Source organism: Elephantulus edwardii, unplaced genomic scaffold (genome assembly GCF_000299155.1).
Source record: "Elephantulus edwardii isolate Elephantulus edwardi_28Jun2011 unplaced genomic scaffold, EleEdw1.0 scaffold00068, whole genome shotgun sequence".
In the NCBI taxonomy this organism is placed as follows: Eukaryota; Metazoa; Chordata; class Mammalia; order Macroscelidea; family Macroscelididae; genus Elephantulus; species Elephantulus edwardii.
The window spans coordinates 1,783,357-1,799,936 of record NW_006399818.1 but is presented as its reverse complement, the minus strand read 5'-3'; the positions used below and the strand labels follow the sequence as shown (position 1 = coordinate 1,799,936).

Genomic DNA, 16,580 nt, shown 5'->3' with positions numbered 1-16,580 from the left:
AGAATACCAGAAGAATGTCTATCTGTGTTTCATTGATTATGCAAAGGCATTTGACTGTGTGGATCATAATAAACTGTGGCTGGCTCTGAGAAGAAAGGGAATCCCAGAACATTTAATTGTGCTAATGTGAAACCTATACTTGGACCAAGAGGCAGTTGTCAGAACAGAGCAGGGCAACACTGCATGGGTCAAAATTGGGAAGGGTGTACGCCAGGGATGCATCCTGTCTTTTCAATAAGACATAGTGCTTTCTAAATCTGAGGAGTGGTTAGGAATGTTTGGGTCTTCTAACGTTATCTGGGGCAGTTCTGAATCACCATGAAAATTCATCCCGAATTTAAAAAATATTCATGCTTTTTCCTCCTTCATCAATTCTAGACATCCATGCTGTTCGCCCTCATCGTGGGCAAATGGAAGTTGCTTTTCGGTTTCGCTCCCTCTTGGACTCTGATCATCACCCGTCTGAGATAGCAGGTCTGGACACGATACTGTGAGTGAGTGCATGTGCTTCTGTGTTTAGTGGGAGAATTAGTAATGCCTCGCTGTCTTATCTTTTCTACAGAAAGCCACAGGTTTTGTGATCGAGTTCAAGATGCATACACCCTGCGCTGCTGTCCACAGGTAAAAACAAAACCCAACAAGCTTTTCTTCCCCTGGGAATAATAGAAAAAAAGAGCTAAGTACTAAAAAACCGTGCCATGGGTCAATTATAAGTAGAAATTCCTTTGTTGTTTCCATTTAAAAATACGTATAAACCATCTCCATTTATAATCCCTATAAAGTTTCCATCCTTTAGGGCAAGTTTTTTTCTCTAGAAGGCTTTGCTCAACCTCCTCATCAGAGGAGGTTGCTCAGTAGCCAACTTGCTGTGTTGTTTCAGTTCCTTAATTCTTTTAAACTGCTTGTGATAAAATCTTTTTAGCCTGTTCATGGAGTTATACTGGTACTCCCTGTTATTCTGAACTTGAACCAGCCAATCAGGAATATTGACAGGAAAGGCTAATTGTACTATTTCCAAATTCAAGTGCACATCATGGGTGTACCTTCCCTGCATTTAATTGTTCTTGTTGTTATGTGCCATTAAGTCAGAACCCACTAACAGCTGACCCTCCAGTGGGTTTTCAGAGGCTATGAATCCCATGGGATTCAAAGACTGTCCATCTTTCTCCCTCAAAGAAGCTGTTAGATCGGAACCACTTGCCCTTGGCTTGGCAGCACAACTCCTTACCCCTAGGCCACCAGAGACATAAATCATTATAAATTAATTAGAAAGTGAACTTCAAATTAAAAAAATGCCAGATGACCTGGGGTGGCATTGGGCAACCAGTTTTGGCAGACTTTATAATTCATTACTGTAAGAGGGTGAAGCCAGAGTGTTCCCTGGAGTCAAGGATTCTGAAGCTTTGTCTGACATATTTTGGGCATGTTGCAAGGAGGGACTGGTCCTTGGAGAGGGGCATCATGTTTGGCAGAGTGGAGGGGCGGCAAAGGAGAGGAAGACCTTTGTTGAGATGGATCAATTCTGTGACTGGAGTGGTGGGAATAAGTGCATTTGAGATGGCTAGGTTGGCACAGGATAGAACAGCATTTAGAGCTCTTGTACATAGGGTCGTTATGAGTCGCAAGCGACTCGATGGCACATAACAACAACAACAACTGTGTGGCTATGTGATCTGATGATCTGACATCAGCAGTTAGTTGAACACAAAAGTAATAAGGATCTTAAAGATGAAAAAATACTTGGTTCGGTGCTTAGCCCTAGCTGATAGTGTCATAAAGACTTCTCCAGCACAAAAACTATCATTTCCTTTGCTCAGAAAGTTCTAGCTGATTCATTAAAATTTAGATTTCAGAAAAAGTCTATGTGGCAAAATTACCAAATGAGCTCCACGATAAGAATAAATCCTAGTTTTAAAGCTCCCTCACAGTCTAGGAATGAGCCCTGGTGGCAAGTGGTTAAGCATTCAGGTGCCAACCAGCCATGTGAGCTGTTCTGAGTGAGACCGGACAATCTCTTTCTGTAAAGATTTGCAGCCTTAGCCCCATGGGAGAACTTCTGCTTTGTTCCGCAGGGTCGCTGTGAGAATGAACTCAAGGGCAGTGGATTTGGGTGGTGGAGTTTTTAAAATATATTTTATGTGGTAGACACCATTTTAAGAATCAGTTTATTCATTTCCCCAGTGATGAGATGCTGTTATTGTTGCTGGCAAGGTAGCCCTGACTCCGTGACTAATGCTCAAGGGAACAAAATGTTGCCCAGTCGCCTCCATGACGGCAGGGGAGTTAGAGCTCTGTGGTGATGCCTGGCTGACTTTTGGAAGGAGATCACCAGGCTTTTCTTTCTAGTCTAAGTCTGGAAGCATCGCAGCAGCGCACAAGCTTCCAGTGGGAGGCAGGTGGTGGCTACACAGAGTTGCATTCCTTTGCCGTTTTTTGTTGCTGTGTGCTGTTGAGTCAGCAACAACTCATAGTGATGCTCCAGCCCGTTTCCAGAGGTGATAAATCACATGGAGAGAAGATTATTAGTCTTTCTCCCATTGAGCAGCTGGTGGATTCGAACAGCCTGTCTTTGGGTTGGCAGGGCAACTCCTTACCCACTAGGCCAACAGAGGAGTTCTACAAATTAACCATCAATGCTTCACCAATAAGGTAGGTACTCTTATTCCCACTTTTGTACTTGGGAAACTGAAATGCAGAAGTTAACTGCCTTACTTAAAATCACACAGGTAGGCTTTTACTTCTGAGAGGATTTAGAACACAGGCACTGTTTGGAAGTATATCTAGATCTTGAGGAATGGAAAGAAGAAAAATGTGGCATCAGGATTGGAGGAACAATCAACAATGGCCTTTGTTATGCAGGTAACCTAACCTTGCTTGCTGAAAGTGAGGAGGACTTGAAGCACATGCTACAGAAGGTTAAACTCTGCAGTCTTCAATATGGATTGCTTCTCAACATCAAGAAAACAAAAATCCTCACCACTGACCCAACAGGCAACATCATGATGGGTAGAGAAAGGATTGAGACTGCCAATCACTTCTTCTTACTTGGATCCACAATTGATGTACTTAGTACTCATAATCAAAAGATCAGAAGATGAATTGCACTGGGAAAGTCTGTAGTCTGGGACCTCTCTAAAGTACTGAGGAGCAATGCTGTCAGTTTCATGACTAAGGTGTGCTTGATCCAGGTCATGGTATTTTCAATCCCCAGGTTGCTATGCATCTGAGAGTTAGACAGTGAATAAGAATGACAGAATTGATGCCTTTAAGTTGTGGTGTTGGAGAAAAGTGCTGGGATAGTCAAAAGAACAAGCAGATATGTCCTGGAGAAAGTACAGATGAAGTGCTCCTTGGAAGCAAAGATGATAAAGTTTCATGTCACATATTTTGAGCATGTTGCTAGTAGAGACTATTCCTTAAAGAACTTCATCATGCTTGGAAAGCTGGAGGGATGGTAAAAGAGGAAACTTTCCACCAGATGGATCAAGACAACAACTGCAGCAATGGAATGCAGAGATTATAAGGATGAAACAGGATAGGACAGGTTTAGGTCAACTGTTCATAGGGTCTTTGACAACACCTAACAACAAAAACAAATTGTCTGTCTTTACAGTCCATTAGGCTTTTTAAACTATAACTTGCCCAAGTCCTATTGTTCAGGAATTTAATTAGATTGTGTCTAAATTTGACATAGTTTCTCCTATACTCTACCATGTCTCAATCTACTGTTAATGTATGTTAGAGGGAATTTATTCCCATTTGTCTCAGTGAGTATCCAGAGGATTCTCTTCAAATTGAAAATTAACAGACTATGTTTCAATTACAAAATAATTTCTGGGGAAGACAGAAGGTGTTCTCTTATATAATACAGGTACAAAAACAACAAAAGGAGTATGTGTACCTGAAAACACACATAAGGGGACCAGTAGGTAATGTATCTTATTTGATTATATTTTAGGTCCACGGTGTGGTGAATGACACAATTGCATTTGTGAAGGACATCATTACCACAGAACTTAACAGTGCAACAGATAACCCTGTATCCTTTGCTTGCTTACTCAATTAGACTTACAAGTAATCTCCCACTTCCAAAAGGGCTCCCTTAAGTCTACTCCATTGTAAGTCAGTTCTGATTTAAGTCTAACATTTCTCTCCTTTTTTTAGTTTCCATTATCAATGCCTCTTACTATCAGTGCCTTGATAAAGCTGATCTGTATTCATCTTTGGTGTTGTTGAGTATGACTCATAGCGACCCTCTGAATAACAGACTTGAACCCCGCCCTATCCTGTGCCATCCTCACCGTCTTTAACACACTTGAGGCCACTGCTGCGTTCTCTGTGTCAGTCCATCTTGTTAGAGCTCTTCCTTTCCTTTGCTGAGCCTTCATCTTTCCAAGCATGATGTTGCTTATCAAGGAATAGCCTTGTCTAGCTACATGTCCAAAGTATGAGCGATGAAGCTTCAACTCCTTTGCCTTTGAGGAGCACTCTGGCTACACTTTCCCTAAGACATATCTGTTTGTGTTATTACACAAACTGCAGCGCAATATATCGTACATATTACTAATGATAAGATGGACAAAACCGGAAAACAAAACTCCAGTCAGAAGTAGGGTTAGTTGTAACCTTAAATTGTAACTACCAGACAGTATTCTAAGGTGTCATTTTCATATCATCTGAAGTGACTATTTTGGGTATTACCTCATCCTGGTCACTCCACTTTGTAGACCAAGGACCTCAGACTCAAAGGTTAAGTGACTTTCTCTGGATCAAAGCTGGGAAATGACAGAAGCAGACTCAGCAACTCAATTTTGGGTTCTGAGACTTAAATGCTGTACTTTCAAAATTGACTCATTAAAGACTAATAAAGATATTCCCAGCATTGACTGAAATATTTCATGAAAACAATGACTTAAAGTCATTACCTCCACTAAGGCTATAAGTAGAAGAATGAACCCTCACCTTAATACAAATGTGGTTGGCTAAGTTGGCAATTATGTCAACTTCTTGTTTTAGTGATGTTATGATTCAATAAGCAAAAAGACAACCTTTTAAAAGTTACCAGACCATTGGTCAAACTGTTATGTCCTTCACTATTCCAAGTTTATTTTTCTGACATTGGCTTTCCTCAATTGATTCCATGATTACTCAGGGTTTGGCTGGTTTCAGGGGGCCATCTTGGGTTTACTTGTGGAAGGGTTTTTGATGGCTTAGTGAGAAGTTGATATTGACTGGGCAGGGATGGCAATGACAGAATCTTCACAGAGAAAATACTGTCCTTGAAGAACATTGTATTATAACATAAGGATCAGTTTAACCTATTTTATGTCCTACATGGCTGGAGAAAGGGCTGATACGGAATCTGGGTTTAACAGCCTGGGTGAGCAGATGGTTTCACAACAGTCATGTATGTAACCTCATGTGTTCAGTCTGTCTTCTCCGGGGATTTAAATTAGGTTGTGTGTTTTGTGGTTGCTCTTTATAGACTGTTTTTAAGGAGCTCTGGTGGCTTAGTGATAAGGAGATATATTTGCCAACACAAAGGGCAGAGGTTAAAGCTTACCAACTCCTCCATGGGAGAAAGATGGGCAGTCTCTTCCTGTGTGATTTACAGCCTCTGAAAGGCCAATGGAAGGTCAGCTACAGGTCAGTTCCAACTCAATGGCACATAGCAACAATAACAAAAGATCGCGATATCTCTCTCTCTCTCTCCCCCCCACTCTCCCTCTCTATCTCTATCTCTCTATTTGCACCTAAGTCAATTCCACACTAAGTAGCCTTAGGATTAGCAACAATTTCTCAAGTTCTACAGCAATACTAGTATTCTCTGAAAGAATATTTTCCTCAACTTTCTATTGCAGCTGTAGTATACATACTTGTTGAGTACCATCAAGTTGCACTTTCTACATAGTATTTATTATTGTTGTTGTTGATGATTGCCTTTGAGTCAAGGACAACTTATAGCAACCCTATAAACAAAAGGCCTGAAGTCTTTCTATAACTTGTCATCTATCAAATTTCGTAGAGTTTCCAGAGGCATGTTATACTGTTTAGGAAGTGGATGCCACTTCTGATTCCAAACCTGTCTTAAACTGGAGCTCCACTAAACACTGTCCATTATGGGTAACCATTACGGAATCTGACACTTCAATGGCACAAGGTTCAGCATCACAGCAACCCAGGGTACCTCAGCACAGCATATTGACAGAAGAGTGCTGTACCACTTAGAGGAATTTTCCTCCAAAATATAACAACTGACTTTTAAATAGAAGGGCCCTCCACTAGGTCTTGTTGACTCTAAACAAGAGGCTTAAATAAAAACCAATCAATATAGCATGTTTTTTTTGTTCTGTGCCATTGAATTGCCTGTGAAGTATAGCAACCCTATGTACAGCAGCTTTGAACCCTTCCCTGTCCTGAGCCAGTCTCACTAATTTGACACACCAATCCCCATTACCCCAGATACTGTATCAATCCATTTCATCAGAGTCTTCCTCTCCTGCTCTGTCCCTCCACCCTTCTGAGCATGATGTCCTTCTCCGAGGACTGGTCTCTCTTAGCCACATGCCCAGAGTATGGGAGGTGGAGCTTCAAGATCCTAGCCTCCAAAGAGACTTGAAATCACCCTTTCCAAGTTGGACCTATTTGGTTTCTTGCAGTCTATGGTATGTTCAAGACTCTTCTCCAGCACCACAACTCGAAGACATCTATTCTTCTGTCATTCTTAGTCAGTGTCCAGCTCTCTGACGCATAACAAGTAATTGAGAAGACCATGCCTTGGATTAGGCACACCTTTGTCTCTAGACAGACATTGCTGCTTTATAGTACTCTGGAAAGGTCAGTGACAGCAGATTTTCCCAATGCAATTTGTCTTTTGATTTCCTGACTGCTGATGTTAAGAATATTGATTGTGGATCCAAGCAAGCTGTAATTGCTAACAACCTCAATTTCTTCTCCATCTGTTATGGTGTTGCCAACTGGCCCAGTGGTGAGGATATTTGTCTTCTTGATGTTGAGCTTCAATCCGTATTGAAAACTACAGTCCTTGACCTTCTGCAGCAAGTGTTTCTTCAGGTCCTCTTCAGTTTCAGCAAGCAAGGTTGTGTCATCTGCATATCATAGGTTGTTGATGAGTCTTCCTCCAATCTTAATGCCACACTTATCCTCATAAAGTCCTGCTTCTCTAATGATCTTTTCTGCATACAGATTGAAAAAGTATGGGGAAAGGTTGCATCCCTGACACAATCCTTTCCTGATTTTGAACCATCCAGTGTTTCTTTGCTCTGTTCTGAGGACTGTTTCTTGGTCAAAGTATAGGTGTTGCATAAGCACAATCAAGTGTTCTGGAATTCACATTTTCTTCAAGGTTAGCCACAATTTATTGTGATCCACACAGTTAAATGCCTTTGCATAGTCAATGAAACACAGATGGACATTCTTCTGGTACTCTTTGCTTTCTGCCAAGATCCACCTGACATTGGCAATAATGTCTCCCGTGCCACAACCTCTTCTAAACACAGCTTGTATTTCTGATAGTTCTCTGTCAATATACTGTTCCAATCATTTCTGGATAATCTTCAGAAGGATTTTGCTAGTCTGTGATATTAGTGATATTGTTTTATAATTTCCATCTCTGTTGGATCACCTTTTTTTGGAATGCGAATAAATATGGATTTATTCCAGTCAGTTGGCCAAGTATTTGTCCTCCAGATTTCTTGGCACAACTTGGTGAGCACATGCAGGGCAGCATCTGTTTGCTGAAATACATCAATTGGTATTCCACCAATTCCTGGGGCTTTATTTTTTGCCGACTCCTTCAGAGCAGCCTGCATTTCCTCCTTCATCATCATTGCCTCTTGAGCATATGCTGTTTCTTGAAATTCTTCTATCAGCCAATTATTTTTGGTACAATGGCTCTGTGTACTCCTTCCATCTTCTTTTAATGCTCCCTGAATTATTTGATATTCTGTCCATAACATCCTTAAGCATTGCAATTTGTGGCTTGCATTTGTTCTTTAGCTCCATCAGCTTAAGAAATGCTTAAGAAATGATCCTTTTGATTTTCTGACTCCAGCTCCTTGCACATTTAATTTTAATATTTTACCTTGTCTTCCTGAGCTGCCTTTTGAAGTCTTCTGTTTCACCTCCTTAACTTCTTGATTTCTTCCCTCTGCTTTGGCTTCTAGGCACTCTAATGCAGTATTCAGAGTCTCTTCTGGGACCCACTTTGGTCTTGTCTTCTTCTTCCTTCTTTGTAATGACTTTCTGCATTCTTCCTAGATGATATTCTTGATATCTTCCCACAGCTTATCTGATCTTTTTTCATTAGTGTTCAAGGCCTCAAACCTATTCCTCAGTTGGTTTTTAAATTCATGGGGGATAGACTCAAGGTCAAATTTTTATTCCTGTGGATATGATTTCACTTTCTTTAGCATTAATTTGAACTTGCATATGAGCAGCTGGTGTTCCACATCAGCACCTGGCCTAGTTTTTACTGCTGATATTGAACTTCTCCAATGATTCCTTCCACAAATATGATCGATCTGATTCCTGTGCATCCCATCAGGTGAAATAGCCTGCATTTATGTTTCTTATAAAAGTTATTTTCTATAAATAAATCATTAATTGTACAGAATTCTATCCCCAGCTTCATTTCTGTCACAAAGTCCTTATTTTCCAACTCTTTTTTTTTTAAGTGTAATTTCCATTTTATTTTCAGACGAGTTTTTTCTTCAGCCTTTTAAGGAATCAAATCCTTACATGGGCTTTGGTGGTGGTCGTGGGGCGGCACCTGCAGGTCTAAATCTAGGTGGAGGTGTCCGGTCCTTTCGGGCTTCACGAGAACGGTTCCTCACGACCTTGCTGTGAATGGCACAACTCACACAGTAGTGCAGTTTCACATAGAGCTTTGGAAGCACATAGGCGTCGAAAACACTCGCTTCGGAAATGTCCCTGACAGCAGCTGCCTCTACTATATTTCGGATTACGAACTTCTTAATTGCCTTGTCTTTGGGCACGCACCGGGCGCAGTTCGTGCAGCGAATAGGCTGCACGTGGCCGCGGCCCTTTTTGGCACGACCGTTGTTTCTCCTTTTCTTCGTCATGTTGGAAGCGAGGATCCGAGAGTATTTTCCAACTCTTGATCCTTCTTTCTTGTTCCCAACTTTTGCATTCCTGTCACCCATTATTATTAATGCATCTTTGTTACATGTTCAATTGATTTCTGAGTGCAACAGTTGATAGAAATCATCTATTTCCTCCTCCTTGGCTCTGGTCTTCCTTGTATGCATATGTGTATTATCTTGTCACTCACAATATTGTATTTTAAGTAAGTCACAAAACTTAGCAGAAGCTCTGTGGCAAGGATCTTCCTTCAGTACTGCCTCAAGCAAAAATCTTTCCCTAAAGTTGGTCATAGGCTTTGGACTTACATTCTCCTAAACAAGAGACAGACAATAGCTTGAGAGACCAGTAGCAGTGTGTGATGCAAGACATCACAGAAGTGACTGGTGATCATATTAAGAGGTGGCTGGGGAAGGGAGGGTTTGACCAGGTAGCCGTGGGTGCAAGGAATGGGGAGTTGGCAGGGAAAGGGAAGAGACGAGTCACACATGCTTGCAGGGAAAGGGAACAGTGAATGTATTGGTTATTTCTGTAAGGGAAGTGCTTTTCATCTGCTAGATAAAATTGCTTGCCAGATACACTAAGCATCCAAATTAAGACAGAGTAGGAAGAAGGATTGGCTATGCACTTCAAAAAAATGTATGTATAGTAGAGCACACTTAGAGTAGACTGACAGATATGGCAACTGTAGCTGAGCCCTCAAATTTGGAAACAAAAGAGGGAAAACTGTTGTAAGAAGAAATTAACAATTGGTGCATGGAATGTGAGAAGCATGAATGTAGGAAAACTAGACATTGTAAAGACAGAAATGGAAGGCATAAATCTGGACATACCAGGCATTAGCAAAATGAGATGGATTGGCATGGGACATTTTGAATCCCACAACCACATGATCTATTATGTTGGAGATGAAAAGGTGAGGAAAAAATGGGGTTGCTTTCATTGAAAAGAAATTCTACTATTGAAATTAAATTCTAATAATTAATAATCTGATTTAAGAACCCAGAAAAGAAATTAGAAACAATTAGAGAACAAAAAGGAGCTCTGATGACCTAGAGGTAAGGAGTTACACTGCCAACCCAAAGGCCTGAAGTTCAAATCCACCAGCTGCTCCACTGGAGAGAAATGGGCAGTCTCCTCCCATGTGATTTACAGCCTCTGAAAATCCAGTGGAGGGTCAGCTATGAGTCAGTTCCAACTCAATGGCACTAAACAAGAGCAGAGGACAAAGCCCACTGCCCGTGAATTGGTCTTGACCCATAGCTTCCCTCTATCAGGTTTCCAAGGCTGCAAGTCTGCACCAGAGGACACTGCCCATCTTTCTCCTGAGGAGCAGCTGGTGAATTTGAGCCAACCACTGACATTTTGGTTATCAGTGCTGCATATAATGTCTTATGCTTTCAGAGTTCAAAAAATCTTATTAGAAAGTTGAGCAATGGATAGGGAAGGCTGAAGAATTGATGTCTTAAAGTTATGGTATTGGCAGATTAACTATTTCTGGAAACTTTCACCAGTCAGTACCTTCCACTCAGCTTAGACATTTCCCTTCAGTACCACTGATTGATTGTTCACCACATACCTGAAATGGTCCACTGTAATTATTTCTAGTACAATCATTCTGCATTTCATCCAATGTCTGGTGCTTCCTGCATCATTCAGTATTTTCTCCATTGAATTCTTCAATATTGTAACTTAAGGCTAGAGTTTTTACCTCAGTTTTTTTTTTGTTTTAGAAATGCAGAGCATATCTTTCTCTTCCCCCCCAACTCCAGGTCTTTGCATAATTCACTATTCTGACATATTTTAAATTTTTATGCTCTGCTTTTATATTTCATCATGTCCTTGATTTGTTTTAACTATTCTATATTTGAGAGGAAGCTTCAGAGTCTCTTGTAACGTTCACTCTTGTGTTTTCCTTGCTTGCTTGTTTAATAAATTTTTTATTTCTTCGTGTATGTTGTTCTGGAGTTATTCCATAATTCTTCTGGTCTTTGAGTGTCTGATATATCAAATTTGTTCTTGAGATTGTTTCTAATTTCAGATGAGATATATGTAAGGTTGTACTTTTTTATAGTTGTTTTAATTTTCTTCAATTTTAACTTGCACTTGCATTTGAATAATTAATGGTCTGTTCTAAAGCCTACTCCTGGCCTTGTTTTGACTAATTATGTTGAAAGAGATATCCATCATCTCTTTCCACAGATATAATTTATTTGATTCAAAGCCATGTTGCTCCTTGGAGGCATGGAATCTGAAACTCCATCTCACACCCTTTGTACATGTTGCCAGAGGGACTAGTTCTTGGAGAAGGGCATCATTGGGAGGGTAAAAGGCCAGCACAGAAGAGGAAGACCCTGGATGAGATGGATTGACACAGTGACCATGGCAATAGGGACAGATGTGTCAAAGACAGTGAGATTGGCTCAGGATAGGGCAGGGTTTAGAGCTATTCTTCACAAGGTCGCTATGAGTCATACTCAATTCAACAGCACAATCTTTCATCTAATGATGCTAAATAGTTTTAGAGTAGCAATTTATGGTGTTGAAAGAAAGCAATTGAAATCAATGTCATTTGTTTCGCAAATTTTATCATGAGATCTTTTGTGTCATATTTCTCACCCAGCCCATAGTTTCCAATTATTTATACTTGTTTCTTTTCACCTTTTCCATTCCCATCATCAGTAATTATCAAAGCACTTAATTGTACATTTGATCAACTTTAGATGGCAAAAGTTGGTTAAGAAAATTTAATTTCTTCATTTTTGTTGTGGTTACTGTGTTAACTAGAAAATAGTTGCATTGACTGATTTTGCTTTGATGTGTTTGGCACTATCCTTTCACTGACAGCACTGTACTTCAGGAGAAATCTTAAAATTGTCTTTGCAACATATTAATTTCTCATTCCTAGCATAGTAAACCATGGGATTATCCAATATCTACTTGATAAGTGGTAAATATTCACTAACCCAATAGGTGAAAAATTAGGTTTCAGAACTAGGAATGAGAAGTTGTCACTGCTTTAGGTTGGGTGCCTAATGTTTTAATTAAAATACTGGTAGTATGGGATTATTATTGATAGTAATAATAATGTCCAAGTTTCTTCCTGCTTAAATGGACTTGCAAGAACCTATTAACTATCATCTGGTGTTAACTTAGTTTGAATATTTTCTCCAAATTATTATTCCAGATGGTGGGAGTATTTATTATTCCAGCTAGGTGGACTACCATCAGTGGACTCTTTCATGCAACAATTTCTTCCATGTAGTAGAAGCTCACAGAATTCATTAGAAAAACAGAATTTACTTGTAAACTGGTGTCCTGGTCTCTATGCTTAGCTTCAGGATGTTTTAAATCTTTGAGGCAAGTACAAACCACCACGTTATTCTAGTTACGGGGATTGAGAATCTAATCTCAAGGGAGAACATCATCTCATCTCATGCTTCATATTCATATTAGAGTTCTTTGGACTCTAATCTTTAAGATTTTAAATGTTTGTGTTCCTTTATGTCAACATCTGTGGGAACATGACTTTCTACCCCTTAGTACAAGGCTGCTAACCCAATGTTGAGTAGCTTGGGAAAAGAGTTATACTTGAAGTGAAGGAACTATGCTTTCAAGTATTCAAGCCTTAACTTCTCTGAAAGATGGTCTTTGCCAGTAGAGGAGAGACTATTTCTGGAGGCAACTTCCACGGAGAATACCCAGCCAAAGTAAGTATTTAGAATTACTTTTGATCCTCAAAGTACAGTGTGCAATAAGCTGACTGAATTGAGACTTTTTCAGGCTTTGGACTATTTGGCCATCGGTGTCCATGAACTTGCTGCAATTAGTGAGAGAAGAATTGAAAGACTCTGCAATCCTTCCCTCAGTGAGCTGCCTGCCTTCCTGGTGGCTGAAGGTGGCCTGAACTCGGGGTTCATGATAGCCCACTGCACAGCAGCAGCCCTTGGTAAGGATGTCACCATTTTGTCAGGACACAAGCTTGCCCTCCTCTGTTGTTGTCGAATAAATGAATCAGAACTGACTTGTGGTTGACCCTCTAGGAGGTTTTCAGAGGCTGCAAATCCCTTGGGAGGAGATTGCCCTTCTTTCTCTCTTGAAGCAACTGCTGGACTTAAACCGCCCGCTTCTGGGGTGGCAGAACAACTCCTGACCACTAGGCCACCAGAGCTCTGTTGTTGTTAGATGTCATCGGTTTAACTATGACTCATAGTGACCTTCTCCTGTACTCTCCTCACACTCAAGCCCCCACTTAAGCCCATTGTCACACCCATTGTGTCAATCTATCTTTTTAAGGGAAATCTGTCTTTCCTCTCTGTCACTGACCCGCTGCTTTCCCCAGCTGTGTTGTTGAGTACCATCAAGTCATAAGCAACCCATGGCCAATCCTCCAGTGAGTTTTTAGGAGGAATTAATCACATGGGAGAAAATTGCTCATCCTACTCCCACAGAGCAGCGGGCACATTTGAACTCTGTGCCTTTCCCACTTGTAGGCTCTCTTATTTTACTTAAGTTGGCATTTTGGCTTTGAACAAGGCTTAATGTCAAGAATATTTTCACCACTTCCACTTTCATCATTGCTCTCCCAATCTAAACACATCAGGAAATTATTTTCTAAAATACAAATAATTTATTTTCTGTTTTTAAAATAATTGTTAAAAGTAATTTAATGATTTTAAGGAATTTCTGGTTTTTTAAAGATAATTTTTCTAGAATAAAAGTGAAAACTTGACAGTGTTACAGTAAAACATAACCTTCGGGCATGTTTGCACGATCCCTCCTAAAGTTTGCTAAGTTTTCAGAAGTAGATAAACAGACCTTTCTTCCCAGGTACCTCCAAATAGACCCTCTGGATAGACTCTCATCTCCAACCTTTAGGTCACAGACGAGCATGTTAACTGCACCATGCAGGAACTCCTGTAGTGAAACAATGAGTCTGTGAAATGAACATTTCTCTTTGGAAAGGAATTTCACATCACATACAGACTTTCTCTTTGCAGTTATTCTCCTAATTCTCACTCTGAAAACGTTCAGATGGAAAGAACAAAGGTATTTAGAGTTAATGAATGCTGAAATTTGCATCAACTAAATGAATGATTAAACTTTGGATACATGAAGGTGACTCAATGGTTAGGTGCTCAGTTGCCAACTGAAAAAGTCAGAGGTTCACACTCACCTGATATGCTGTAGGAGAATTGCCCTGGTATGTTGTCCTAAGGATTTCATCCTAGGAAATCTTAAGGTCTTCCTTAAGATTCTGTGTTGCTATGAGTCACAATGGACTAGATGACAAACAATAACAAAGATTCTATTATACAAAATACAATTTTGTATATAGTATATATTGTTGTTATGAGCTATCAAGTCAGAACTGACTCATAGCTAATCCTCCAGCAGGTTTTTCAGGGGCAGTAAATCACAAGAAAAAGGCTTTCCCATCTTTCTCCTGAGGAGCAGTTGGTGGATTTGAACCATGTGCCTTTGGATTAGCAATGTGACACCTTAACACTAAGCCACCAGAGCTTCCATCACAATATTAATATATAATATTAAGAAAAGCTTAAGAAGAAGGATACCCTCAATAAAAACTGAGCTTCATATAGCTGATTTCTGAGTCAAGAGTGTTAAGAGATAAATAACACATAACAACTGTGCACACCACCACCACGAGGCAGGTATTTATATCTCTACTTCACAGTTGAGGATTCCCTGAATCTCTGAGAGATGACTCAGTCAAGGCTGTATAGCTAGGAAGGAGCAGAGCTTAATTTAAGCTCAGAACTTAAAATTCCTGAATCATTACTCTCACATGTGAATAATTGCTCAATTACTGAAGATCTAATGTCAATCAAGTTAATTCCAAAGTAGATGCATCCTGGTGGTACAGTGGTTAAACCCTGGACTATTAACTGAAAAGTCAGCAGTTCGATCTCATCAGTCATGAGAGGACGATATCTGCTTCCATAAAGACACTCAGCCTTGGAAATCCCGTGGGCAATTCTACTCTATTCTACAAGGTAGCTCTCGGTTGAGTGGATTCCATAGCAGTGGATTGGAGACTTATAATAGGGTCGCAATTCGTGATTGCTGTGATACTGAACACTGTGACACTGATGTGTCAAATGCAATAATAGTTACCCATGGTGGACAGTGTTTGATGGAGCTCCCAATTAAAAGAAGCTTGGAAGCAGGAGTGGCATCCACTTCCGAAATAGCTTACCTTCAGGAACTCTATGAATGTGGAGAAGCGATGAAAGTTATACAAGTGTTCAGGTCTTTCATTTATAGGGTTGCTATGAATTGTCTACGACTCGACGGCATTTAACAACAACAAGGTTTGACATGTAAGAATACAGTTTGATTTTAACTATTCAAAAGGAATTAAATTCAAATGTAAGTGTGAACTATTTGGGGCCTAGACTAAAAACAGTTTACTCTTGGTCTAAAATACGTATTACCTTGGGCATCTTGATTTTTATTTAACACCTCTATCCCTACCATCCTAACACAGTGGTTAAAAACATGGACTCTCCATAATGAAACCTGAGCTGGTCTCTTCATTTTGCTGATCCTCAATTTACTCTTCTGTAAAATGAGGATGATGACCCTACTAATAGGGGCTGTTAGAAAGATTAAACGAGTTAATGAATGGGAAGCCTTGGAATTGTGCCTAGCACATGTTAAGTACTCAAAAAACATTTAAAACAACACACACACAACCTATTACTGTCAAGTAAATTTTTATAGCACCCCTCTGTCAGATTTCATTTTAGAGGCTATTACTTATGATTAATAATAATGTAACACATAACTCCTTCCTTGCCTAGACTCTCATTGTAACACAATTAACCAAAATAAAAATAAATAAACATACAGTTACCAAGTTGATTCTGACTCATAACGACCCTACAGGGCAGAGTGGAACTGCCCCAGGGGGCTGACTATCAGTCTTTGCATTAGGAAAGTGGACCAGCTCTTGATTTCAAATTGCCAACCTTTCTGTAACAGTCAAATGCCTTGACCATAGCTTCACCAGCACTCCTTACTAACCAAGAAAGAGCCTCTGGATTCATTCCCACCCCCATCCCCCACTCATCAGTCCAGTGAAACTGTGAGAAATAGAACTTGACAGGACTGCCGTGGGCTGCGGGGTCTCAGAAGTGGCATGTAGCTAGCTTCTCTCTCTCCTTTCAGGGTAAAATGTTTGCATTTTCCTTCTCTGATAGGTTTCCACCTTACACAGGTGCCAACTGACACATATTTTATTTTTTAATATTTAATTCCCTCACCTGCTTAAAAGGTTAGAGACTTTTCACATTAACATGGTGATGCAGGGGAAAGGTCATTGATTTCTGAGAAACTTCATTAGAATAGATTGAGATTCTCAAATTACCTGTTGAAGTTGTTCAGCTTGCTTTCATTATAAGGAAACTATATATAGTCTCTCTCTCTCTCTC

The 16,580-nt window shown here is 40.1% G+C and overlaps 1 protein-coding gene across 1 annotated transcript in view; it reads left to right on the top strand.

Moving 5' to 3' along the window:
- The window catches only part of HAL (histidine ammonia-lyase), a 41,990-nt gene that overhangs the window by 15,037 nt on the left and 10,373 nt on the right, over positions 1-16,580 (top strand). The window contains exons 12-16 of the mRNA XM_006888493.1: positions 379-474; positions 563-621; positions 3,959-4,039; positions 12,768-12,833; positions 12,907-13,072. Coding sequence (XP_006888555.1) covers positions 379-474; positions 563-621; positions 3,959-4,039; positions 12,768-12,833; positions 12,907-13,072 — 468 coding nt within the window. The remainder of the gene's footprint in view (positions 1-378; positions 475-562; positions 622-3,958; positions 4,040-12,767; positions 12,834-12,906; positions 13,073-16,580) is intronic.